General features: G+C 50.6%; 10 protein-coding genes across 10 annotated transcripts; 6 read left to right on the top strand and 4 right to left on the bottom strand.

Annotated features, from left to right (window-relative positions):
- Nucleotides 1-87: 87 nt before the first annotated feature.
- Nucleotides 88-2,735, top strand: MRS44_013178 (uncharacterized protein; the record flags this gene model as incomplete). The annotated part of the gene is made up of 4 exons (XM_065616665.1): nt 88-479; nt 532-1,059; nt 1,128-2,523; nt 2,637-2,735. The coding sequence occupies 4 exons, from the start codon at nt 88-90 to the stop codon at nt 2,733-2,735; spliced, it is 2,415 nt and encodes an 804-aa protein (XP_065472737.1).
- A 24-nt stretch (nt 2,736-2,759) lies between these two features.
- Nucleotides 2,760-3,236, bottom strand: MRS44_013177 (uncharacterized protein; the record flags this gene model as incomplete). The annotated part of the gene is made up of 1 exon (XM_065616664.1): nt 2,760-3,236. The coding sequence occupies one exon, from the start codon at nt 3,234-3,236 to the stop codon at nt 2,760-2,762; it is 477 nt and encodes a 158-aa protein (XP_065472736.1).
- Nucleotides 3,237-4,676: 1,440 nt separating this feature from the next.
- Nucleotides 4,677-5,351, top strand: MRS44_013176 (uncharacterized protein; the record flags this gene model as incomplete). The annotated part of the gene is made up of 1 exon (XM_065616663.1): nt 4,677-5,351. One exon carries the CDS (start codon nt 4,677-4,679, stop codon nt 5,349-5,351), a length of 675 nt encoding a protein of 224 aa, XP_065472735.1.
- A 331-nt stretch (nt 5,352-5,682) lies between these two features.
- Nucleotides 5,683-7,113, top strand: MRS44_013175 (uncharacterized protein; the record flags this gene model as incomplete). The annotated part of the gene is made up of 3 exons (XM_065616662.1): nt 5,683-6,372; nt 6,426-6,532; nt 6,711-7,113. 3 exons carry the CDS (start codon nt 5,683-5,685, stop codon nt 7,111-7,113), a joined length of 1,200 nt encoding a protein of 399 aa, XP_065472734.1.
- Nucleotides 7,114-9,366: 2,253 nt separating this feature from the next.
- MRS44_013174 (uncharacterized protein) lies at nt 9,367-10,155 on the top strand (the record flags this gene model as incomplete). Its single annotated transcript, XM_065616661.1, has 2 exons — nt 9,367-9,771; nt 9,820-10,155. The coding sequence occupies 2 exons, from the start codon at nt 9,367-9,369 to the stop codon at nt 10,153-10,155; spliced, it is 741 nt and encodes a 246-aa protein (XP_065472733.1).
- Nucleotides 10,156-10,736: 581 nt separating this feature from the next.
- MRS44_013173 (uncharacterized protein) lies at nt 10,737-12,557 on the top strand (the record flags this gene model as incomplete). Its single annotated transcript, XM_065616660.1, has 4 exons — nt 10,737-11,325; nt 11,378-11,637; nt 11,696-11,722; nt 11,778-12,557. 4 exons carry the CDS (start codon nt 10,737-10,739, stop codon nt 12,555-12,557), a joined length of 1,656 nt encoding a protein of 551 aa, XP_065472732.1.
- A 433-nt stretch (nt 12,558-12,990) lies between these two features.
- On the bottom strand, nt 12,991-17,401 carry MRS44_013172 (uncharacterized protein; the record flags this gene model as incomplete). The annotated part of the gene is made up of 4 exons (XM_065616659.1): nt 12,991-15,031; nt 15,225-15,325; nt 15,432-16,365; nt 16,761-17,401. The coding sequence occupies 4 exons, from the start codon at nt 17,399-17,401 to the stop codon at nt 12,991-12,993; spliced, it is 3,717 nt and encodes a 1,238-aa protein (XP_065472731.1).
- A 1,010-nt stretch (nt 17,402-18,411) lies between these two features.
- On the bottom strand, nt 18,412-19,785 carry MRS44_013171 (uncharacterized protein; the record flags this gene model as incomplete). The annotated part of the gene is made up of 4 exons (XM_065616658.1): nt 18,412-18,734; nt 18,790-18,879; nt 19,005-19,379; nt 19,764-19,785. 4 exons carry the CDS (start codon nt 19,783-19,785, stop codon nt 18,412-18,414), a joined length of 810 nt encoding a protein of 269 aa, XP_065472730.1.
- Nucleotides 19,786-21,627: 1,842 nt separating this feature from the next.
- On the top strand, nt 21,628-22,518 carry MRS44_013170 (uncharacterized protein; the record flags this gene model as incomplete). The annotated part of the gene is made up of 1 exon (XM_065616657.1): nt 21,628-22,518. One exon carries the CDS (start codon nt 21,628-21,630, stop codon nt 22,516-22,518), a length of 891 nt encoding a protein of 296 aa, XP_065472729.1.
- Nucleotides 22,519-22,767: 249 nt separating this feature from the next.
- MRS44_013169 (uncharacterized protein) lies at nt 22,768-24,537 on the bottom strand (the record flags this gene model as incomplete). The annotated part of the gene is made up of 3 exons (XM_065616656.1): nt 22,768-23,781; nt 23,868-24,422; nt 24,478-24,537. The coding sequence occupies 3 exons, from the start codon at nt 24,535-24,537 to the stop codon at nt 22,768-22,770; spliced, it is 1,629 nt and encodes a 542-aa protein (XP_065472728.1).
- Nucleotides 24,538-25,083: the final 546 nt, after the last annotated feature.

Below are 25,083 nucleotides of genomic sequence, written 5' to 3'. Positions count from 1 at the left end.
TGCCCGAGTAGGCCTATATAAGTGACCCTTCCGGCCTCACAGTATTCGATTCGACCTTTACGCTGTTTGTGGATGCTGCCTATCACCATGGACTCGTTTGACGAAGAGTTAGAGGATATCTCCTCAACACCGCCGCCTTCCGAGCCGTCCACCAGTTCTGCCTCAACTAAATATATACCCAGCAGGGTTCCAGATTATGAAGCTTGGACGACTGACAAATTCAAGCGGTTCCCCGGCTTCACGACATGCCACGACCCTTCTCGAGAGCGGACATGGTGGTGGCAATTCGGATTCAGAATGAAGGACAATACCTCCAAGTCCCACAAGATCGTATGGGTCTGCGAGAGATGCTTCCTCCGTGGCAAGCCGAAGGCTACATATTATACCTTCATCGCTTCAACTGCTGGAAGCATTGTCCGACATCTGAAAAAAGAGCACAAGATCATGGTTGGTGCCATCTCTCCCTGCCCTGTCTCCACGTCGTCCAAAATGCCTGCTAACTTGTCAGCCACCTTCTGGACGAGATTCCAGCCCGGTTGCCGGGAGTGGAGGTACAGAACGGAACCTGCTTGATATGCTTCGAGCCGATCCGACGAACCCTCGAGACCAAAGCCTTCTTAGCAATCTGCATACGTTATTCGATCCCGCGATGAATCAGCTGCTCCTCCTCGACTGGCTTACATACCATAACCTTCCCTTCAATCTCGTAAACTCCGAGCGCTTCAGACGACTCCTGCTCTATAATAACCCCTCTCTTCGGGAAGGGCAGATACCAAGCGACAGGACCCTCGTCAACCTCCTAACAAACGAGTATAATCGAGCACTTGGTCCTGTTCACGAGCTTCTTCAAAGAGCGAGAAGCATGATCCATTTTACTTTCGACGGCTGGACTTCCCGACAAAACGCATCATTCCTTGGCATCAACGCCCGCTTTATCGACCGAGATTGGAAACAATGGAGAATCCTTTTGGCGCTACCAGCTCTCAGGAAGCGCCATACTGGAGCGGCACTTGCAGATGAAGTTGCTGATACGATTTGTGCTTTTGGCCTTCAAGAAAAGTACAAAACCATGCCTAACAATTTCATGGGTCAGCAAACTGAGTATGCTAACTATTATTCGGCTTTAGAATCGGGTACTATACGCTTGATAATGCTACGAATAATGATACAGCTATGGAAGCACTTGCCAGTGAGTTCGATTTCGACAAGGACGAACGTCGCATTCGCTGCGCCCCTCATTTTCTGAATCTGGCAGTCAAGACCATGATGTACGGCAGCAAAAAGGATAATTTCAACGAGCTGCTTGCGCATTGGGGCGATACGGACTTTATGACTGAAGAAGACGAGCAGCGCCAGTTGTCCGACGCTATCAATGAGCTACGGACCGACGACGACTTTGGCGCGCCGAGCATGGAAGAAGATTTCGAGCTTGATATAGCCCCAGAAGAGAGCCAGGATCGGTACCCAGTCCCTGAGATCATCACCGCCGAGAAATTAGACAAGTACCGCAAGTTTGGACCATTTGGCAAGCTGCACAATATTGGCGTCGCTCTTCGAATGAGCAGTCAACTTCTCGAGGACTTTCATGAAGCTCAACGGCAAACCGCCCCTGCTGAACCCGTCCTCGCGTGGGCACAAAATGTCTGTACTCGCTGGCAATCCGATGAGGCAATGGCGTCGCGCGCTTTGCTTAAACGTTCAGCGTTAAGCAGGATGCTTTCCATCATCGAGGAGCGATGGGTTAGCCAAGGTGGCAAAGAACAAGACAGACCGGCGGTATTGAAGGAAAGGCTTTCCCTTGAGGAGTGGAAGGTTGTTGCTGCGGTCCAGAAGATCCTCCAGCCGTTCAAGGTCGCCTCGAAGCAACTCCAGGGCGAGGGAATTGCCGGTAAACGCTCAACCTCAGGAGGGTTCGATGAGTATTTCCAAGTAGTGGAGATGCTTCTTGACCACCTCGAGCTGGCCGTTCAAGGTGTGATAATAGAAGAGAATGACGACCAGATCATGGAAGAGGTTCATCTGTTCGATGATATGGATGCGAAGACCCGGAGGCTTTTGAAGCTTTACATCAAGCTCGGGTGGAAGAAGCTGAACGACTACTATGGCAAGCTGACCTCTACCGCCTACATAGCGGCAGTTGTATTCCACCCGTGCAAGAAATGGCGAGCTCTAGAGCAGCTTTGGAACCAGCTGCCGTCTCGTCAGACCTCGGAATGGAAGAAGACTTATGAGGGAAACTTGACGAGACTCTGGACAGAGAAGTACAAGAATATGGCTCACGAGGAAGCCTGCAATGCCGTTTCGGCGTCTGGGAGCAGTAGTGCCTTGGACTATATTGAGCGACGGTTGGCATTTAGTCGATCACTTGTCCGTCCTAACTCTCGAGGGCGACAAAGCACACAGCCAACGCAGCCAACCGCGATGCCAGCACAGGACGAGCTTGATCAGTATCTATCAGAACCACCGGTAGACAACATCGCATACAAAGCTGACCCGATTGCTTGGTGGAGGGATGTCGGCGTTGTGCGTTTTCCTCGGCTGTCTTATATGGCTGTTGACTTCCTCACTATCGCGTCGTCTTCCGCCGAAACGGAGAGAGATTTCAGCAGTTGCGGGAGGATGGTAACGCCACTTAGGTCTCGCCTGCGGCGCCATATAGTGGCTATGGCTCAGTGTCTTCGTTCATGGAGCAAGGCTGGCATTTATCAGCCGACTCTTCCTCTGAGTCTCCTTGAAGGGGACAATTGGAGGCAGGTACTTCAATTGGTAGGCAGGATCAGCGTAGATAGGGATAATGAAGACCAGCCCTGAATCCCCTGATCGATTTGATCGTCGATCGATTCGATTTCAATTTGTGATCGATCGATATCGATCGACTGAGAGGCCCGCTCGATCGATATCGATCCATTGAAGGTCACGATCGATATAAATCGATCGATCAGGGCTCGATAATCGATCGATTCGATCGATTTCGAAGCCTGGGCATGGCACCGCCGGGCGTGATGCCATGCGTTGTCCCGCTTCCGATTCGCCCAGGGCTTATCGGCAGGGCAATGGAGACATCGATACATCACCATACCCCTAGATTTGCGCTTACGTGACCCGCCGGTGGCGTTCTGGGTGTCCTCATCAGGATACGTTGCTTTGAAGAAGAGGAAAAAGTCCAGAGACGTCCCAGTAATGGGCTGGTCCGAAATCGAGGGCGTAGAGGCGGCGGTGGTCTGAGATGATGCCATGGTCGATAAATCACCTGGATAAGCTAATTGTGCTAGAATACCTAGAGCCGTTTGAACGAGTACTGAGATGGTGGTGCTGATGTTGAAATTGAGAGAAGTTGTCAGACAATTGGCTCCACAGGAATCATTGATGGCACCAGTCAATTGATGAGAGTTATCTAAAGAACAAAAGAAATCGAACAGCCATGTGTTCGGGAACAGCTATTTGAGCTCATATTAGGATTATGCGACAGGCCAGATGTGAAACCGGATACGCGACCCCAAGGTACGCCCCGTGTTTCATATCCAGTCGCACGAACCTAGTGGTGATGTGCGACAGAAGCCTTTTCATCATCTGATCAATTGATAAGATCTTTTCAGCCAATCAGAGAGCGGTATTTAGGTGGATATCAATCTGGATATCCATTTAAGAAGCAGAGAGTTATATCGATATCGATATATATCAATATCGATATATCCAGATAGCACAGTTGATATCGATATATCATATCCAAATACGCAGGTCTGCACACGAAGCTTTCAGCCGAAACTGCTGGGCACGAGAAGCACCGGGCGATGCATACTAAACTGCAAACATGCCAACTCAACTTAAGGAAGAGAGACGCGGTCCAACTAAGCGTGATAAACGATCAGGGCATTCAGCAATACGCAGTGCTGGCCGTTGCCGGACCTTACACACGAACCATTGACGATGCGGTGGTGACGACCCCAAACAGCCATAACAACTGGACCTAGATAATACCAACGCAGACGCATGATGCGCAGTGGCCGATCCACAGCATGCTATGGATTCGCCGAGACATAGAGGCGGAGCAGATACTGTTGGAAGAACTGAGAGTTCCCCCTTAACTTCAGGATCAAGATTAAAGTTTGAAGTCCTACGATTAAGGTTCAAAGTCCTAGATGGGATCATTCAAAGATATAAGGCCCCAAAGGGCCTCTTATTGAGATTAGGAAAAAAAACTTAACTAAGAATGATTACAATCTCGACCACAAGAACTGCCTGTTGTCAAGCGCACTCAGCATCCCTGCGTGATACAACAACAGATACCGATACCATCAGCAGACCTAACTGGGGGCGGTCCTGCGACTCCCTGACAGGGATGTGCTGGTGATCTCGGTGTATGTGGAGGGGAAAACGAGGAGACGCTGCTGAGCACAATGCAGATACTGCATACCCAAGCGCCGACGTTCCGCAACGCACCAGGGAGAAGAACGGACGTGATCTTAGTGGGCGACTTCAATCGTCACGACCATCTTTGGCGAGGAGAAGACGTGACAGGCAAGAGACAAGGCGAGGCAGCGCCGATTATCGGCCTCTGAGGAGCACAGCTTGCTCATCCTTCTCCACCGGAGGACGAAGGCGTGGGAGAACCCGGAGCACTCAAGCACGATAGACTTGGTACTGGCGTCTGCCAAGTAGGCTGAGGAGATGGTAGAATGCGGGATCCACCTGACGGAACATGGTTCAGATCGCAGAGCAATCCGAACCGAGTTCGACCTCGGTGTGTCGGAAAGGAGAATTGGCGAATGATGGCTGTTCAAGAACGCACCGTGGACAGTGATCAGAAAAGGAAAGGAGAAAAAGCTCCGGTGGCTGCCATGGGACGGCAGTGTCCAGAGCCAAATGGACGGGCTCATGGGAGTTTTGCTCGAAGCGATCGATACTGGAGAAACCAGACGAGATCACAACGCCGAAGAGGCCAAAGGTCGCCGGATCTGGAAAAGAGAGCCAAGAAAGCAGGCAAAGAATACCATGATGCGATCAGGAGGCAGAGGAAGGCACAGTGGGATGACTTTCTCGCGGACGGAGCCAATATTTGGCAGTCGGCAAGATATCTCAAACCGGCAGGCGATACCACGAGCGACAAGATCCCACCGCTCAAGAGGACGGATGGAACAAAGGCAAGGGACAAAGCAGAACAGGCAAAGGAGCTGCTCAGCGCATTCTTCCCACCACTGCTGGCCGTCATCGAAGACGAGGATACCCATTCCCGCCGGACGGAGGTGGAGATGCCGAACATAACCTTAGACGAAGTGGAGCAAAAGGTCAAGGCGGCCAAAGCATGGAAAGCACCCGGGGAAGACGGTGTACCAGCGATGGGATGGAAATAACTCTAGCCAGCGGTCCAATACCGGGTACGGTATTTATTCCGAACGTTGTTGGTGGATGGAGAACTGCTGGAACAGTGGAGAAGCGCCAAGCTCATCCCGCTCAAGAAAACCAGACAGGGTGACTATACGATCGCCAAGGCATGGAGACCTATCTCACTGCTGTCCACGCTGGGCAAGATCCTCTAGGCGGCCGTGGCGGATAGGATCTCAACGCCGCCGAGACGTTCGGACTTCTACCGACAAACCACTTTGGAGCAAGAAAACGGCTATCGACAGAGCAGGCCCTGCTGCTCCTGCAGGAACAAATCTACTGGCATGGAGAAACCGCAAGATGGTCAGCCTGATCGGCTGCGATGTCAAAGGCGCATACAGCGGCGTATTCAAGGATCGACTTTTGCAGAGACTGGAGGCTAGAGGCATACCACTGTGGCTGGTCAAATGGATCGATACATTCTGCTCAAATCGCACAGCAAGCATCGTAGTGAACGACCATAAATCGGAGCAACGGCCGCTACCACAAGCGGGCCTTCGGCAGGGTTCACCGCTGTCACCGGTCCTGTTCCAGTTTTTCAACGTGGAACTGGTACAGAGCAAAATCAATTCAACGGGCGGTTCGAGGGCATTCGTCGACGACTACTCGGCCTGGGCGACGGGGCCAACGGCGGAGGCAAATAGGTCAGGCATTCAGGCCATCATCGACAGAGCACTAGAATGGGAAAGGCGGAGCGGTGCAACATTCGAAGGCGACAAGATGACCATCATACACTTCACCCGCAATTCCGAGCCCACCAGCGATGCGCCATTCGTGATCAAGGGGAAGGAGGTTAATCCAATACAAAGCGCCAAAACCCTGGGATTGGTGATGGATGCAACGCTACGGTACAAGGAACACATGGACAGAGCAGCAGCCAAAGGGCTGTCGGCGGCCATGTGTCTGAGAACGCTCAAGATTCTATCGCCTCGGACAGCAGGGCAGTTTTTCATGGCAACGGTGGCACCAACCATGGAGTATTCCTCCACCGTACGGGCTCATGCATGCGGGATAGCGAACTGAGCTGGCTGAACAGAGCGCAGAAGGGAGGTGCGCAAGCGATCACAGGCGCCTTCCGAACGACAGCGACGGCGATGGCGAAAGCAGGGGCTAGCATTCCCCACGATTGGGGAATGTTATGCCCGAGCCTGTACTAGGCTCTACATTAACCTGCACACTCTACCAAAGACACATCCACTCGCGGGTCTCAAGATGTCAAGCAACTGGAGATATATGTCACCGATGAAGAAGCTCACGCTGGCACATGAAGGGAACACAGTTGAGCGAATGGAGACAATCTAGGCACATGCACTACTACTATGGTACAGCCGCCTGCCCGTCGGGTACGACCTCGACGGGGATATGGCGACAGAAATCGCCAGTAGGATGGAGGGCATCCTGGTGGCAACCAGTGCTTCTGAAAGGGCAGGAAGGGTAGGCATGCGCGGTATCGTTCGTGATACCCTGGGCAGCAGACCGGGAGAAGCGGTAGCTAGATACTCGATTACGATCGGCTCGGGAGACGACCAGAACGTGTATGCGGCAGAGCTGGAAGCTATAGCGATGGCATTGAGATGCATGCCGGATGCACTTCAACATCGACAGTTGACCGTTATGACAAGCAGCCGATCGACACTAGAAGTGATCGCGCGGCCGCAACAGCAGACTATTCGAAGCGAATCGATAAAGCGTTACCAGGCACACACACACGCTCCCTGTATGATGGACTGAAGAGACGCGAATCAGACATGCTCACCGAGTTGCGCACGGAAATGGCTAGGATCAACAGCTACATGCATAGGATAGGAGCAGTGGAATCGGTCATGTGCGACCGTGGACAAGCAGCAGAAACGATGGAACATTTTCTATTCCGGTGCACGAAATGAGACGCGCAGCTAGAAGTGATGAAACAAAAATGGGTTACCCCCAGAAGACTGTTGAGACTTATACTTCAACACTCCCGCGGGCTCAATAGGCTTCTGGCTCAGTGGCTCTCTGGCACTCTAGCGGGTCTCAGGTCTCTCTTCCGGGGCATTTTTGAATTTGGTGGCTTATTTCTCCGGCAGCAGAAGTGTGGCTTCGGTGTGAATCGAACTCGCAACCTCTGCGGGCTTAGCTTTCTTTTAGCTTTTACGCTCTATCCACTAGGCTAACCGGGCTCATAACCTGATGAAACAAAAATGGGTTATCCCCAGAAGACTGTTGAGACTTATACTTCAACAAGAAGGCATGCGACAAGTCGGACGAACAATGATAGGCAACCTCTCATTCTGTTTGTGCGGAAAGGCAGCATCGGATGGACCTAATAGTCCTCCCGGGGCGGATCAAATTTCATTCATTCATTCGAATCGGCGTATCGGCCGTGTCGGCCGGCGCCTCTAATCCATCTTACGATATACAAGCCTAGATCTAACGATAGTAATAGTAAAAGGCTACTAACTCAGTATGTGCTAGTCAAGCTTGCGATCAGATGTTCTCATTTCCTGCCTTTTTTGAGACCCCGGAATTCGGACAGTTCCTACCATGCAACCCTACAATAACATGCCATACGACAAGTCAGGGCTTACCCGACTTGGAAGCATTTCGCGAATGGTGGCTGAGCATCTACGATAACTCCCCGTAGTGGGGCTCTCTGAGGATCCTGTGGGGCATGTGTCGACCAGTACATCCGATGCATGCATCGGTCAAGATTAACCGGTTTCGGCGCTATTTCCCGAAGATCACAAGCAAGTCCGACTAAATGTACAAATACACCTAACGTACATGATAAACGAGCTTTACATGCATGTTGGACGATCGTGCTTGACCGAGGATGCTTACTTTGCAGATGTTACAGATTCGATTCCACGGGTAGTCTGCTCGATTCGTTAGTTATCGCGCCTAAGACAAAGTTCCAGGGAAAAAGAAGTTGTACGTGTGAAACGGTGTCTCGCCAGATCGCGTTTTTGCGCGAACCTTTTTGGGCAGTGATACTATGGACACTGGTAGCGCCGCTGTCTTCCTTGTTGATTTCTGACTGTATAAATATCTGACTCTTGTAGCTCGGTCGCAGGACCTACAGAGCCGCCAGGGCTCGCAGCCTTCATCGGGCTCTTGACAAAGTTCCTTGGCTAGGGAGACGACTTCGGACTGCGTTACGTCAAAGAGTCTCGAAGTGGATGGGAAGATATCTGTACTTGATGTCAAAGCACATGAACTCGAATGTCTCATCGTGGTATCGTCTGAGCAACAATGGTATTTCATGGGATAGCCTGTCATTCTGCGATGTTTGAAGACAGTGAAAACACTCCGACACCAGGACGGTGCCACGTCTTCGTCATAATCAGGGCGACTCTATCACCTGCACAGAAGGCGGTTATCTGAATATCGTTACTTATGACGTTCATAGCGCGAGCCCCTCCGGCGCCCCAGCTCTGTTATTGGTCGCCAACGGCAGAAGTACGGAGAGGTGGCCTGAGCTGTTATGGTTAAGCTACATACTCCTGCAGACCGGAATTTGGAAACCATCCCTTCTCCACCTTCCTGTGGCTACGCACACGCCCTATTGCCAAGTCCAGAAATCAGGGCACCTTGAGAGTTTCCTTCCCAGCATCACGTTGAGCGCCTGGAAGGTTAAGCGAAAAAGGACGATATGATGGGCGGAGTCCGAGTAAGCCAATGGCAATACAGGGAATCAGGCTAATGTTAGAATCTAAACTTCGTTGGGCAAATTCGCCGATGGGAAGGATGACATTGATTACTGTGTGACTCAAAGCGGCTCTAACCGTCAGCTGAGCAACCCTGTAAGAGGGCGGCGGATGAGTTCACGGCGCCCGAGCAATTCGATATTTGTCAGCGATTTCGTTGGACACCATTGTAACTGGCTTATAAATGAGGAGGGGTTGCCAAAGACCCAAGTAGCTTGTTGTTCTCTCCCGTTACACCTGGCATCTCTTCCAATACACAGTTTTTTATCCCATACACGCCTAATACAGATACTCAAAGATGGCAACGCTGGTTATTATCCCTGCATCTTTTGCTTCAGCCACGTCATACAAGAACTTCACTGATGCCTTGAGCCGACATGGCGTTGAGTCAGAAGTCATCGACACTCCTTCGGTCGGACGGCGGGAAAGCGGGCCGAAGACCATGAGCGACGATGTGGCTGAGATTACCAGAGTGGCCTCAACGCTGCTTAACCAAGGCAAGGAGGTCGTTTTGATGACACACTCTTACGGCGGTATTCCGGGAACACAGAGTCTAGAAAAGCTGTCCAAAAAGGCGCGAGAAGCCGAGGGCAAGGCAGGAGGCGTCGATAAAATCGTTTATCTAACATCTGTGGTTCTGCCAGTGGGCACAAGTAACTTGGAAACCTTCGGGTCTAATGCCCCTCATCTTCTTACTATCGGAGTAAGTGTTTGATAAGAATGAGTCTTATAGCTACTAACATATTCGCAGGATGACTATATGAGCCTCAATCCAGAAGGTAACGCCCCGCTGACCTTCTCTGATCTGCCTGTAGAGGAGGGCTTAGCATGGGCAAAGGAGATGCCTGACCACTCTACGGCAAGTTTCAGGGAGAAGTTGACATATCCTGGGTACAACGATGTTGATGTGCATTATATCGTATGTGAGGAGGACAGGATTATTCCACCTGAGCATCAATACGGAATGATCGAGTTTCTCAGATCTTCGACCGGAAACGAAGTCAAGGTTCATAAGCTCAACAGCGGTCATGCGCCAAATGCCAGTCAGCCCGACAACCTCGCACAGATTGTAAAGGGAATTATCTAGACTTCGTGCTCAGCAGACTTGCCTATCCTGATATAATACCTGATAGGATAAATTATCCTGATATGATATCAGCTTATCAGGATAGAAGAGATGATATCAGGCTAGCAGCTTAAGCAGCTTGAGCAGAGATTATATAACAATATATACCATGCAGTACCCCTCCACCGGTCATATCCCTCTACCGGTCAGCAAAACAAAAATTGCCTCATACAAAATATCCAATTTCATTTGCACAGTGCTTGGCCAAAATTGAAGCTATTGCCATGAAACAATATCTGTTTTATTAAGAGTTTCATGGCGTTTGATATTCTCACATTACTTTTTTGATCACATCAGCAGTATGGTCGCATGGCACTAATGTAAAATTTCTGCAAATGCCTGTTGTTGTGTCACGCAGGGATGCTGAGTGCACTTGACAAAAGGTAGTTCTTGTTGTCGTGATTGTAATTATTCTTGGTTAAGTTGTCCATAATCTCAATGAGAGGCCCTTTGGGGCCTTATATCTTTGAATGATCCCATCTAGGACTTCAAACTTTAATCTTGATCCTGAAGTTAAGGGGGAACTCTCAGTTCTTCCAACAATGCCTCCTTCATCACCCAGCGTCCCCGAAGCTTCATCGAATTTTTATCTACACCAACCTTCCATAATTGCCTTGAAAATGTCTCCAACGTCTTATATGGAGAACGGTGTTATTGAAGCCATGCTGGATGTCACAGATAATGACCTCTCGCAGCACCAGGCCGCCCAGAAGAATGGCATGCCTCAGACCACTCTTTCTGACAGATTAAGAGGCCTACCGTCAAAGTCCGAGGTCACCCATCCTGCCCAACTGTTATCTAAGTCTCAGGAGGCCAGATTAGTTACATGGATACATCGACAAGAGGCCTTAGGCTATGCTCCTTCTCACATTCAAGTTCGCGCCACCGTCGCTGCCCTCTTGAGGCAACAAGGCCGGGAAAGGACTATCGGTGTACACTGGGTAGCTAGGTTCATGAAACGGCATCCGTCCATAAAGACGAATATAGGGAAACGTCAGGAGGCGTCGAGATTCAATTCTTTTACCCCAATGGCTGTCAATTGGTACTTTGATATCTGGGAGAGCGAGTATGGCTGGATCAAGCCTGAGAACACAGTTAATGTTGACGAGGGCGGTATCATGGCGGGATTTGGTGGGTATTTATCGTTTTTGTCATAAACCTCACTAATCCATTCTGAATCTAGGCTTGGATTCCTTGGTTATCGGCAGTAGCGATCCCAAGAGGAGGGCCTTCCTCAAAGGCTCTCAATCCCGCGCTTGGACTAGCTTTATTGAAGCCGTGACTGCAGATGGCCGTCTTCTGAAACCGGGGATTATTTTCAAAGGCAAAGAACTGCAGCAGCAGTGGTTTATCGATGAGTTCAAGGAGATTGCCGACTGGTATTATATCACTTCTGAGAACGGCTGGACAGATAACCATATCGCAGTTGAGTGGCTCAAAGAGGTCTATCTACCTCAAACCCAACCGGCAGATGAGTCTGATGCCAGACTTATTATATTAGATGGCCATGGAAATCATGTATCTGCGAGTACCTGCCTGGTCTGAATCTTCTGGATCAAAAATGTCGCTGACTCATAATCCAGGATGAGTGGATGGCAACGTGCTTTTTGAACAACGTATATTGTTGTTACCTGCCGGCTCATTGCTCTCATGGCCTCCAACCGCTAGACAATGGCGTTTTCAATGCCTCCAAGGCTGCCTATCGCAAAGAACTCCAAAAACTGGCAAGCCTGACCGATTCTGCGCCGGTAGACAAGGTCAACTTCATCAAGGCCTATGCCAAAGCCAGGGAAGTGGGTATGACGAAGAAAAATATCCTCTCAGGCTGGCGAGTGACTGGAAACTGGCCGGTTTCTCGACGGAAAGCACTCATACATCCAGAGATTCAGCCAGATAAGAAGGAAACCTCTCCTGAATCAGAGGGCCGCAGAGACGGGCAACTCGACTCTGATAATACGCCAAAGGCCAGCCGTCATATCAGAGACCTCGGCAAAAACAAGAGCCCTTCAACCAGAAGACGGTATTCTGTGATATCGAAAGGGTTTGAAGCCCAAGAGTCAAAGATAGCCTCCCTGAGCACAAGAATAGCCAGTCTGGAGGAGGAAGTCGGCCGGTTGAGTAGAGGCAAGAAGAGGAAGGCGATACCCAATCCCAACAAGAAGTTCATGACATTAGACGAGGCTCTAGTGGCTGATGTAACTATTCCCGAGCCAATCCAAGCAAGTGAAGAGACGGGAGCTGTTGAGGATGTGATCGAGGTGGGAGGGATGCAGGAGGATGAAAGTTCGAATTCGGACGGGGAAGAGTTACCCGTCGTATACACTCGCACATGCCATGAGGTAAAAAGACCGAGAAAATATTAAAATATATTCAATTCTAATTTGAATTCTGGAAATAAACTTATTTTTATTATTTTTGTTAATTTTTTCCCGTGAGGTTGAAAAAGAGCATTTTGTATGGGGAAATTTTTTTTTGCTGACCGGTAGAGGGGTATGACTGGTGGAGGGGTACTGCATGGTACACAGCTTAAAGGGCAATATGTCATTCAATTCTAATCTAGGTCATTATCTGAATCAACCCAAAGACTACCGTTTATCTCACCATCCACGACAAGCCGCAGTGTGTCCAACAACCAAGTAAAGCAAAAATCGGACCCCTTACTTGACTTGGTTGACAGTACCCCCTTGCTTGACTTGGTTTACTCGACGAGAGTGCCATCCTTTACTTGATTGGTTGATATTACTCGACTATTTACCATCTATATTCGTTTTTCTCTTTCTGCTCCTGGTGGTAGATCTACGCCAACATGCCGCTTCGAAGCAGGTGCTTCTGGCATTCGATCGCTGCTACTGTGTCTGAACTGAGCCGGTTCCGTTCATCCGTGATGACCTTCTTTGTCTGTGAGAAAACACGCTCACACTCAGCGCTCATTGCTGGACAACTGAACAAGTCAAACGCCATCTTGGACAGGATAGGGTAGTCAGATGCATGGCGAACCCACCACTCCAGAGGATCCTCAACATCCAGATCAGCCTTATTAGTCCTCGCCATAAACTCATCCAGCTCAGACGTCAGTTTTGCTCGCTTCTTTCCTCGTGTAGCTGACATCGCAGTGACAGCAAGCCTCTGACGACGCTTACGAGCTTGCTGGAGTGGATCAAGAGTCACACTGTTGTCAGCAATAGCCTCCTCCTCCAGCTCCTCCAGCTCCTCCTCCTGTCGTGCTCCGTCCATTAGGTCCACTTCCGCAGCTGCTGCCTCGTATTGTGCAAAAACCTCCTGCACCACTCTCTTTGCCCCGCCGATCCATTGCTTATTGTGACTCCATTCAAGCTCGAAATAGGTAAACTTGTTGGCCGGATGCAGGGCAACTGCACACCGGTATGCAGGAGTGGCATCTGTGAGGTCAAAATATTCCTCAAGCTTGATACGAGCAGCATCAATAGCATGGGAATAGTATGTTGACACCACGTCAGGGTGATCATCTGCGAACTTCCCAGCCTCCTGGAGCTTCTTGAAGAGCACATCCAGCGACTCGAGAGTCTCGTGAAGTGAGCCATGTGATCCTTCCGAGCCAGCTTTGTTAGCTCGTCCCTCCATGCGTTTTGTTAGATCCTTGAAAGGCTTGAGGATATTGAGGAAGTGGTCGAGATCGGCCCAATCCTGCGGAGTCAGGATATCTTGTGAGATATCATATCCTTCGGCGCCGACGTGGCGATAGTTGAGAAAGAATAGATCAATGGCGTGGCGGAGTTTCAGAGCTCTTTCAATCATGGAATATACAGAGTTCCAGCGGATGCCACCATCGACCAGGACCCTGGTGTAGAGGTGTTCGATACTGCCTTCGTCGTAAGCCCGCAGGATGTACTGTTTCAGCCGCTCCCGTCGCTGGTCGCTTCTGTTGATCCACACGCAGAAGTTGTGGAGCTTGCCAATACAGCTTTGCTTCCTCCATATCTCAAACCGCTCGTCATCGGATGCAGCGCGGAGCTGTTTCTCCAGCTTGCTAACGCCCTGCCCAAAGAGTAGAGCTTTAACGATGAGGTTCAGCATATGGCCGACGCACCGAAGGCGATTTTCGCGTCGGATTGTAGGGTACTGTTCTGCTAGCTCCTGAATGCATACGTCGTTGCTTGCAGCGTTGTACATCATGAAGAAGCCAATGATTGGTGATACGTCGTAAAAGTCGATGACGGTCGACAACACTTTGGCAATGTTCTCACCGGAATGAGGACCCTTTAGAGGTGGGAGGTCTAGAAGAGCTGTTTGTAACTTGTGGCGCTCATCCAGGAAGTGAGCGACAACGGCAAGATAGTTTGTCCCTTCTTCAGATGTCCATGCATCCATCGAGATATGGACCTTGCTTTTGGCGGAATGGAGCTTTGCCCTTAGCCAAACGCGTCTCCCACCATCGCCAAGCCACTTCTCTTTGACCCAACTGCTAAGAGTAAACGGGCTTCTGGGAAGGATCTTGTCAATATCCTCCAGATAATTGATAAAAATCTCATTCGTGCGCTGATGAGTCGCCTGACGAAATGTGAGGCCAAGGTCAATCACCCAGTCAGTAAAATCGTCCTTGAATTTCAGGTCGTTGAACACCGCGCGCCGGCTTCCGAGGTATGGCGTGAGACTTGTTGTCCTCTTCGCTATGCTGAAAGGATCGGATCCAGTTGCTTTGTAACCGAATTCTTCCAGTCTATGCTGCTGTTTAAGGTGGTAAATGATACTGGTCGTGCTCTCACTGGCAAACAGCGCAGCATCGTGATGGCCACTAATACAGCAATACTTGCAGAGCCAAAACTTATTGTTCCCGTCTGTGGTAAGTTGTGCGCCGTGCCTGTAGATTGCCGAAGGCTAGGATTTGGAGTTGATGGCGCGCTTATGGGGCTGGCGGTATCGAATGGATGGTACTGGCTTCCTGTTGTAGCGGATTTTGTCCCAGTCGATTAGTGATGCAATTTCCTGTACACGTACGTACGTACGTACTGTATTTTAGCCGCTGTACGTACGTACAGAAAAGTTGTACGTACAAAGTTGTGCCATACAAACTTCCTCCTTCCCTTTTGGGTAATTCTGGTAGCTTAGCAGGCTTCTCACCGTTCTCGTCCTCTGCCATTCTAGCCTCAAACCTCTGTATCCACCTCAGTGCCAACCCCCAATACATCACCCGTTGACTGTAATACACCTTCCCACCCACAATCTTCATTGGTGGACACCATCGCGCCATCCATCCATACCTTCTTGCCCTGCGCATTCACAAATAACTCCAGATATGAATCTTCGAGTTCTAGCCAGTCCTTCTCCTCAAGATCCGCCCAGCGCTTTTTATGCGCGTACTTATGATCCTTAAGGCGATCTAACACGCGGTCGTTCATGAAAATGAAGGCCTGCATGTCAGCGTGCATGGGAGTAAGGCGATTCCGAGCTTTCGTATGTATGAAACTAATAGCAGAGAAACTTCGTTCTGAGGGTACCGAGTTCGCAAGTGTGCTCATGACCTTTACAGCTACTCTAGCCAGGATCGAGCCCTGGTTGAGGAGGCACTGCCACGCCATTGCTGGCGTGAAACCATCGTCGTACACAGCGCTGTGCTTATTAAATAAGCCGTCCGGGCCGCCTGTACGCATTCGGAAGTGGGTGAATTCGGAAAGGGCACGGCGATATTCGTCATCGTTCTTCAGCTGTTTCTTCAAATACTCTTGTACGCGCGCAAAGACGCTAGGCGGCAGCTTCGAATTTGGGCCGGTTGTGTCTGGCCGGAGGGCATCGGCGATCCAATGGATGTCGTACGTTTGCTTATCAAGCCGGGCTTTGAATATGGCGTCAACATCGTCCCACGGAATATCAGGGAACTGATCAGCCTCTCTCATCTCAGCCCATTTGCTTTTGATTTGCAGCCAGCGATTTATAACGTGTGCGATCCCCGCCCCATCAGCCTCGGAAGCGTGTTGAAATTCATTCACGGGCTTTAGTACCGCGATCGCAGCCTCGAGTTTTAGCCAGAAGCCGTTGTCTTTGATGATTCGAACCGTTTCGGGCAGGAGGACAGGGCAATCTTGAGATCGCAGCTCCTCGCGTACATCTTTCCGAACAGACCAGTCTTTGGCAGGGTCTCGAGAACGGAGGAGGGAGAAGAAAGAATTGTACTGAGAGCCCCAGCGTGTAATTACACTATTTGGGATGAGCAAGTCAGTGTAAGTTACTGACAATGATTTCCTAGTAACAGCTGGTGATTCACCGGTACCTTCTGATCAGCGCGCGAGTTACTCCGTTCCACCTTGTGCGCTGGCATATCCTCAACCTTTGCAACTGTAATTTAGAACGTGAGAAGAATGTGAGAAGGATGCCGGCGTTATTCAAGAGATCCTCAAGGAACGGAAGAAGAAGGATATCTTTAATGAGAAGCTGAAGGCCGTGGGAATCGAGAGAAGTTGATATGTGAGAGCTCGGGGTGTCTCCCTAGTAAGTCGTGTACGGAGCGCATCGTATTCTCGGTATCTGTACAGATAGAATTGATTCTGGAGAAATCATTTCCGCACAGTTTTTGCATTTCTCTCCATATCAACTCCACCCAATTCCCCGCTGTGTGCTGTGTATCTCCCGTGTCAAGAGTCTTCCAGTAGAAGGCTGGGCCATCTGGCAGTTGTACCGAGATATTGACGATTCTATGTCCCGAGACATTATCGGAGGCGTCAAATATGACATTGAACCATTCTGAGCTGGTGATGCGCTTGAAAACCTCATCATAGAGTTCCTGATAGAAGTCGGGAAGAATTCTTGTGATAACGGCACGGCTGGGAGGCTTCCAGCCAGGCTTGATACGAGTGAAGAAATAACGCCAACGACGGCTCTCGAAGAGGCTGAAGGGGCGGCCACCCGCGATTACAGCAGCAGCGGCATCATAGGCGAAGCTGTGACTCTCGTCTTGCGAGATATGCTGAATTCCGACCTCGGTTATCTTCTTTTGTGTAGCCTCAGAGTATGATGAAAGGCAACCAGTGTTATCTTGAGCCTGGCGCTCTTGTCGCTGCTTGGCTTGCCATTTCTCACACACAGCGAGATGCTCTTTCGGCCTCCCAATAGAAGTTGCAGCGAAATCCTTCTGGCAGTGGCGGCATCTGTACCGCTTGCTTTTCTTGGGGTTAGAGCGGCCGAGGTCGATAAACTGTCGCCAAATGAAGGCCGTGTTAGCTTTGGCAGGGGCCATGTTTTTGGTGGTACCTTCAATTGGGAGAGAATGGCAGAGTTACGTTGAGTTGTAAGGCCAGCAAAGTTTTGTACAGCTCCGTACTTGTACGACATGGCCCATAAATTACCTGATTTGGAATATAATGGGTCCAATTGTACGTACATCGTACACGTACGTACATTTTCTTTTTGTACGTACGTACGTACAACAAGGTTGTACATACTGTACAACATCACTAGTGATTAGGCTAGAGGGGACCTTGTGCCTGTAGGTGAGCGTCTTGGTCTCGCCGCAGAAGAAGTCGAAGCGAACCGTGCAAGCGGCCATGATAAAAAAAGGTTCTCGATAAATAGGCAAATGCTAATTCTGATCAAGCTAGATTATTGAGGGGAGGTGAAATAGACTGCCGCCAGAGGAGGCAGGTCGTTGTTTGACGATGAGATCCATTCTTCGCCGTGGAATGTCTTAGCAACCCCTCATTTCTCCCTTTCCCCACTTCACAATCCTTGATTGCTTCCTCAATGAGACAATACAGCGTGAGACACGGGACGACATCACAGTTGAAATAATCGCCCTCTCGTGTGGCCCGACAAAGGCTTGTTTTAGCCCTACTGCAAGCCACGTTGATCGATGGCTACTTTATCTTGTTCTCAATCTCCGAGGTTAGTAACCTGTAGGTCTAGTACAGCCTCGAATTTTGAAGCCAAATTTAAGAAAATTGAAATCGATCACTTCAAGCTTCGTTCCTCAAGGCTGTTTTGCGCAACCCGCGATCGGGTTGCCTCTCCTGTATGTGCGCTACTTGCCTATGAGGCATATTAAGAAGGTAAAGTTCCTAGAGCTGTGGTTGGTCTAAAAGGTTGGAACGAGTCCCGTTCTTAGTTATTATTTGAGTAAGAATGCTTGGGCACAATAAACTGATCGCCCTCACACCAAAGCACCTAATTACTTCTCTCCCAGAGCGTCTTACAATCTCAGTAAACAATAAGATGCTTACTCTTCCCCGAGTTACCTTTCCACTCTTCTATCTATAACCAATGATCACTTCGAAATCCCAAACCCAGGTTCGGGCTCTGGTTCTGAGAAATGTTATATTCCTGTCCCGTGCTGAGCTCCTGCACTGCCGTCGTCATGCCGTCCATCTCCTGGACTGGCGTCGTCTGCGCATTGCCATAGGTCTGTATATAGCCTCTGTTCTGGCCAGCGATAGAGCCGTTGCTTGAAAGGTTGTCGATGGGTTGGGAACGCACGAACTGAGACGCCTGGGGCGAGTACTTTTGCTGGTACAATTCACTAGAGGAGACGCCACTGGGATAGTATGGTGTGATGGTAGGCGTTAAAGTAAAGGATGCTGGAACATGTCAGTATTCAACGTTGCAGGACTGTCTCGAAAGGGGGGGACTTACCTTGATGGTTACTCATAGGTGATTGCTCAGGCATGCCACCAGGGGGAAGCGGGCAGGAATATCGGGTTGATGAGCCATCTCGTTGATAGCCTGGAATGGCTGTCCTTCTTGCTTTCTCTTGCGTGACTGCCACCAAAATTTCCTGATCAAGAACGCAAGGAGCAGGAGGCCAACTACGGTTGCGCCAGCAGCGACACCGGGGATAACCCCCGTACCCAAACCACCGTCATCGTTTTCGCTGCCTTTTGGTGATGATGAACTCGTGCTGCTGCTAGTGCTAGCAGCAGTGGAAGTTGAACCACTACTGTCAGGCTCGAGAAATCCAAGCCTGTGGTTCTCATTTTCAGACAACTTGGCCGGCACCAACCTGCTCCTGGAACAGCCACCGTTGGCACAGGCATTCTCGGCGCAACATCCCATGAACGGCGGGTTGTTGAACTTGCAACTGTACCAGATGTCCGTCCCTCGGGCGTCATCGCAGTCCTGGGTGGGAAGGTCCTCGTAGGCATCGGCGTTGAAGCTGGACGCTCGCAAGCTGCCGTCTGGACAAGTGCCATTCCCAGGACCACAAGGGTCACTAGTACAGCAACCTATAAATTGGGTCCCAGCATCCTCACAGATGTAGAATTTCCCGCCACTGGCGCAATTGAGGCCGAAATACCCGCGTGCCTCGGTATGGGACATGCGGTTGGTGGGTGAATTAAGCTCCCTACGCTGGGCTTGTTGCAACGAGACCAAGGCTGAGGAGAGATATTCGATTAAAGTTAAGTTCATAGATGGAAGGTAACGATAAGAGAAGCAACGAGGAAAAGAATAATGGGAGGGAAAGTCAAGCCTGGAGGCCAGGAGACGCGAGCGGGTGCGGCTCTTTCATTAATGCGCTGGCGGTTTTAGCTGTAAGGAGAAGTAAGGTACTCCATGTTCCCATGGTCAGCATGCAGCGGAATATCACCAATCGAGGGGGGCGTGGTTACCCGGAGGTGTGGCAATATTCATGGTGGCCTTGAAGGCCAACCTCTTTTGTGTCCGGGGCCTGTGAGGTGGTCGGGCTGAGCGCCTTTGTTCCAACGTGCCGGCGTCGATGCAGATGTGTTTTTTTTTTTGGCCCCCATTTCTCGTACAAGCACGCTCTCATATTGTGAAGTTTCATCTGGACCGTGGCAATGCTAGTGCTTATTACAAGCTGCTTATGGGGAATGCATATAGAACGTTTTCATGCTTCTTGGAATTCTCTTTGATTTGAGATTGTCATTAACGTTAGAAGAGCCGGGGCAATATGCGACTACCATTCATGAGTATCGTTATGCTAGGAGCTGTTGGTTCTCGCGAGAAGCGGATGCGAGGGTTGTATGCCATCCTGCCCATGCTCCTTGTCGTTATGGAAAACTATCAACAGCTACTGAAGTCACCTGGTCTGTCTTGCGATCTCCCCGGAGCCGACAAAGACATAGGTGGTGGTCTTATTCAGCTCACTTCCGTTACACGCTCTCAACATGGCTGGCCTTTGCTTAGACCTCGAACCCCTTGAGCTGTTGAATGGTTGACAAGTTGATACAGGATGTGCATGCGACTATCTCTGCCCCTTCAGCATCTTGTCCCTGAAAGTGCGAGCCTTGCCCAGTTTAGGAAGCTCGTTAAGTCGAGTTCGGCCCAGGAGAGAAGTTGCGAAAATATGCTCCCCGCGAGGTCATACCGATGTCGAATGTGCATTGACAACCTACTGCCCCAGATACGCGACATGTCTTCTAAGACAACAGAACGTAGGTCTCCACCTTGTACGCCACCATCTGCACCACGGTCCTGCATGTGCAGCTTGACTGGCGGTAGAAGCAGCCCAACCCGAAACAAGGCGACAAAAGTCCTTATCTGGGATGCCTCGTCATCTTGTCGGGATCTTTGTCATACAACTGGCTATGCGGCTATACCGTTGTAGGTGTTACCTCCGCGCCGAGCGCACAGCTTGCGGAATCCTTCGGTGTGTCACATATCATGGACAGGCACTCGGCTAACCACGAGGGGAGAACTCATTTCACTAGGGGCCATATGAGGCTATGCTCGTTGCTGCTGACCCAGCTGAGGATCAGAACCTTGTCGGGAAGGTTTTGGCATGGAAGCACAGGGAGCGGGGGGAGCATCTCTCTACGATGTGTACTAGGGCTGGCATTAGTCTTCGAATGGGTGGATTCTTTACCCAGTACTTGGATGATTATCTGCACCCTGATAACCAGAAATTCACGCATCAGGTGTGGTAGGGCCACCTAGAAGACGCCTCGGTGACAGGGAGTCGATAAAGCTACTGTTGGTACAAAGCTTGGGTGGCCTGACAAAGCTGCAGGAGGCCTGTGACATTCTCCACCAGGGAAATTGAGTAGTCAGAGGCTGGTGATATTCGTTGATCTAGAACAAAGCAATGGTTCAAACTCCGATGACGGGAAATAGCTTCGCGGCGTTTGTGCGTCTGTCTTAACCTTTACCAGAACGCTGTGCATGAATAGCCCCACATAGATCGGCAGGGACAAGGCTACTTTGGCAACCATCCCCTGCTCCTTAGATATGCCAAGAAAAAACTAGCCTATTTTAGGTGCATTCTGCGAAACTTTGGGTTATCGCCCATCTCTCTATGTCGGCTGCGCCCATAGGACTTTACAGCCGCGGTCGACACCAGCCGGCATCAAGGTGGCATGCCGTAGTTTCGTAGTCGACAAGAGCGCATATAATTCGCCACTGTTGTCCTCGCTAACTTATGGTCACTCCCCGGTGCCATACCGCTACCGTTTTGCACCTTAACATCGTTTGGCTGCTCCCTACCAACATTGAAAGTCGTTAAGTCATATGATAATGGCTGGCACAAGCCCTGTCTGGTTCATCACAGCAGCGAGCTCAGGCTTCGGATACGAGATCGCCTTCTCGGCGCTCAGGCGCGGCCACAGAGTTATCGCAACAGCGCGCAACCCTGAAAAGATCCAGGACCTCCAAATCGCCGGGGCGGACACGATCGCTTTCGACGTGACATCACCACTCTCCAACATTGAAGCAATCGCGTCTTCCGTCGAAGAAAAGTATGGGCGGGTCGACTATCTCATCAATGCGGCTGGCTACATTTTAGAGGCCGCCGTTGAGGAAGCTACTCCGGACGAGGTGTATCAACAATTCCACACAAATGTGTTCGGAACCATCAACACCATTCGCGCCTTCCTGCCCCTGCTTCGCAAACAGGCATTAGCCCCGTCGGGCACAAGGTCTACCATTGCGACATTTGGTAGCCTAGGTTCCTGGCAAGGCGGCGCGAGCTTTTCAATCTACGCAATGACAAAGATATGTGCGTCATCGTTGGCCGAGTCCTTGCGTGAAGAGCTCGCTCCGTTTGCCATCGCTGTCACCGTCATCGAGCCAGGGTATTTTCGCACCGGATTCCTGAACCCTGGCGCTAAGATATCCGCAGCAAAAAGGATTGCCGTATATGAAGATGAAGCCACGCCGTCGGGTCGCATCCGGGGAGCGCTGATGCAAACGGACGGTAAGCAGCTGGGAGATGTCAAGAAGGGGGCGGAGGTATGTGTTGACGTGTTGACGGGGACCGCGCCTGGAGCTGGGAAGCCTTTGCCCCCTAGGGTTGTTCTTGGGAGTGATTGCGAGGTGGTAATCAGGGAGAAATGCCGTAGCGTTCTCAAGTTGATAGATGAGTGGGCGCCAATAGCGAGGAGCACGGATTATCGCGAGGGCGACTAGGGATGAGGTAGATTGCTCTATCCAGTTCTATGCGAGACCATACCACCTGTGTAAAGTTGCCCCGCGATGCATTCTCTCGTTGATTAAACCTCGATTTTAAACCTCGATTCTCATGGATTGTGTGCTTTGGGCGTGTTCACAAAAACCGTTCCGGTGACTTTGGGGGGACTCACTCACTACTTGCTACTTTTGAGGGGGAATAAATAGATTGGAAGATCATTTCATGATCGACGAGGATTGTTGTCGATTCTATGTATTGCAGCAAGTTTGAACCGCATCCTTCGTCGAGAGGTTGATAAGCACGCCAGATATTTGCATTCCACGACCAGCTAATTCCTTCAACACTTCGACACAGTATGATTCCTTTGGACGAGAAAGGCCAGAGTCGTCGTTCGCGTATGTGTCTTTCGCAATCCAGAGAGGAAATAGCAGCATGATAGGACCAGCCATGCCTTTGTCATGATCACTACTGTAAGCCGCCGAGTGACAGATGTTATCCGCGAAGTGTGACGCAACGGCGCTTGGCTCTGAAAGTGCGATATCGCCAGTGAGATGCGGGCTATAGACGAGCTTCTGGTAGTCGTATGCGAACGTCTGGGCTGAACGGGTAACACCTGCGCTACTGCTCTGACAGACCATGATACACCTCATCAAGATGACCATGGCCGCCCAATAATGAATCAGGGACTGTGCCGCTAGTAAATTCGGGAACTGGAAACGCAGCGGAAACACGCTGCTATTAGCGGGGCATGGGGAGGCTGTCTCCGAGGCTGGGATAGTCCATGTGTACGGCAAGACGTATTTTGATGAGAAGCCAGCGAGCCAGTTGCGTAGCTTCTCCGCAATAGTCACTGCCCTTAAGAAAACCTGTCGAGCGATGGCCCCCAGCCGCAACGCATCACCGCGAAGCGCGGATAGGACGTTAACGTCATGCAGCAACCCGGGTATATCCACCATTCCGTCGATCAGCATATCGTAGTGAGAGTTCTGGCTCGCTATTTGGGAGATGCTCCGTAAGCTCGGGTCGGCAAATGGGAAGGGCTTCCTTTTGCCGGCCGGGATGCTGGTTTGAAATTTAAGCAGAATTGATGCCTCAAAGACAAGTTGAGTCCACAGACCAGTTACTCGGAAGCGGAGAAAGAGGCCCTTGCCGAGTTGGCTCTGTAGAATGCTCGCTCCGCGAGTTTTGAGCAGCTCGCCGCCGCCCTTGTTATGGCTGACCCAGCCGTGATCTACCGCAGCCCGCGAAGGTGGAGAGTAAATCTAGATTTCCAGTCATGTTAGTCCTTGCTGAGTTCTCCATCCTTTAACCAAATGATAGCTGGCCCGGGCATTCAAATACCACTTACTTCGGACATTCCCAGACACATGATTGCTGCCAGAACGGCGTCATTGGGGCAAAAGTTCGCTACCGACATGACTCTGGACAAATCACTGATGGTGTGCCCGTACATAACCATGGATAGCTTCTGCAAACGCTCATCACCCACCATTCGCCCGAGAAACGCGGCCGAAAGGGTCAACATGGCCCGGTCAAGCAAGTCGACGGTGCCATGAATCTGCGGCAGAACGTAGACCCAGTAGTGATGCAGGCGTTCGCATGCGTTAAGGGTTGGATCTAGCTTGGGGCAAAAGTCGTCTATGAATCGAGCGATGAGCTGTCTCTGCTCGTGTATCTTCAAGTCTGGTGACTTCGGGATAGGGGCTGGATCGTCCTCGGGAGGCGGCACATAGAACTTCCAGCGACGTGGCCTCCCCGAAACTGCAGCTGGCGGCGGCGACGACGCCTGTGTCGGTGTGCCGGCCTCTTGGAACCGATGGACAAAGACACGCGGCCGTTCATAGCCGCCACATGCTCGACCGTTCCTTGTGCATCGGGCACAATACGGCTTCTCGAGCCCACACTTGTACGGGCTGTCGTCAGTGGCGTTGGAGCAAGGTTTCTGCTGTATCGCTCACCTTAATTTTCCTCTCGCGGCAATTAACGCAGGCCTTTGATCTGCCAGGCACTCCAACCATCCTGGCGCGGTTGCGGACGTAATCAGTTGATGCTCGTGATGCGTTGAGGTATTATGTTCCTTTCCTGACTCGTATACATTTCGCGCATCTTGGGTGGCTGAGCATTCCCGATAAGTTTATGGCTCAACACTAACCTGTTTCGGCGCCATTTCCCGAAGATCACCCATGCGAATCCGGCTAAATGCGGAATTTTACCATCGGACTTAGGGTATTGGCGTTTTGGATCGTTTCGGCGATATCCTCAGTCGCTTCCCTCTCCGGTCGTCAGTCGGTAGGATCGGACTGACTACGCCAAGAATGTCCTAGTCAACCGTCGGTTTCTTGATTTCGGATTTAATTGATCACGTTTCATGTCGTGGCCAAGGCAAATTCAATCTTGAGCAATAGGGATCTACGTCATTCCACTGGTAAATTCTGTCCTTGATTTAAGGTGATGCGAATCTCTTCGGGTATATAAATGACTTGGCTTCATCACCAATGATGTGAGGCACTGGTAACTTCAGTGAAGAACCAAGATCATCAAAGCAGCCTACCAACTCGTCAAAA

Source organism: Fusarium solani, assembly GCF_023522795.1.
Source record: "Fusarium solani strain SB1 chromosome Unknown bctg00000009, whole genome shotgun sequence".
NCBI lineage: Eukaryota > Fungi > Ascomycota > Sordariomycetes > Hypocreales > Nectriaceae > Fusarium > Fusarium solani.
The sequence above is the reverse complement of the archived record's forward strand: the minus strand, read 5'-3'. Positions and strand labels throughout refer to the sequence as shown.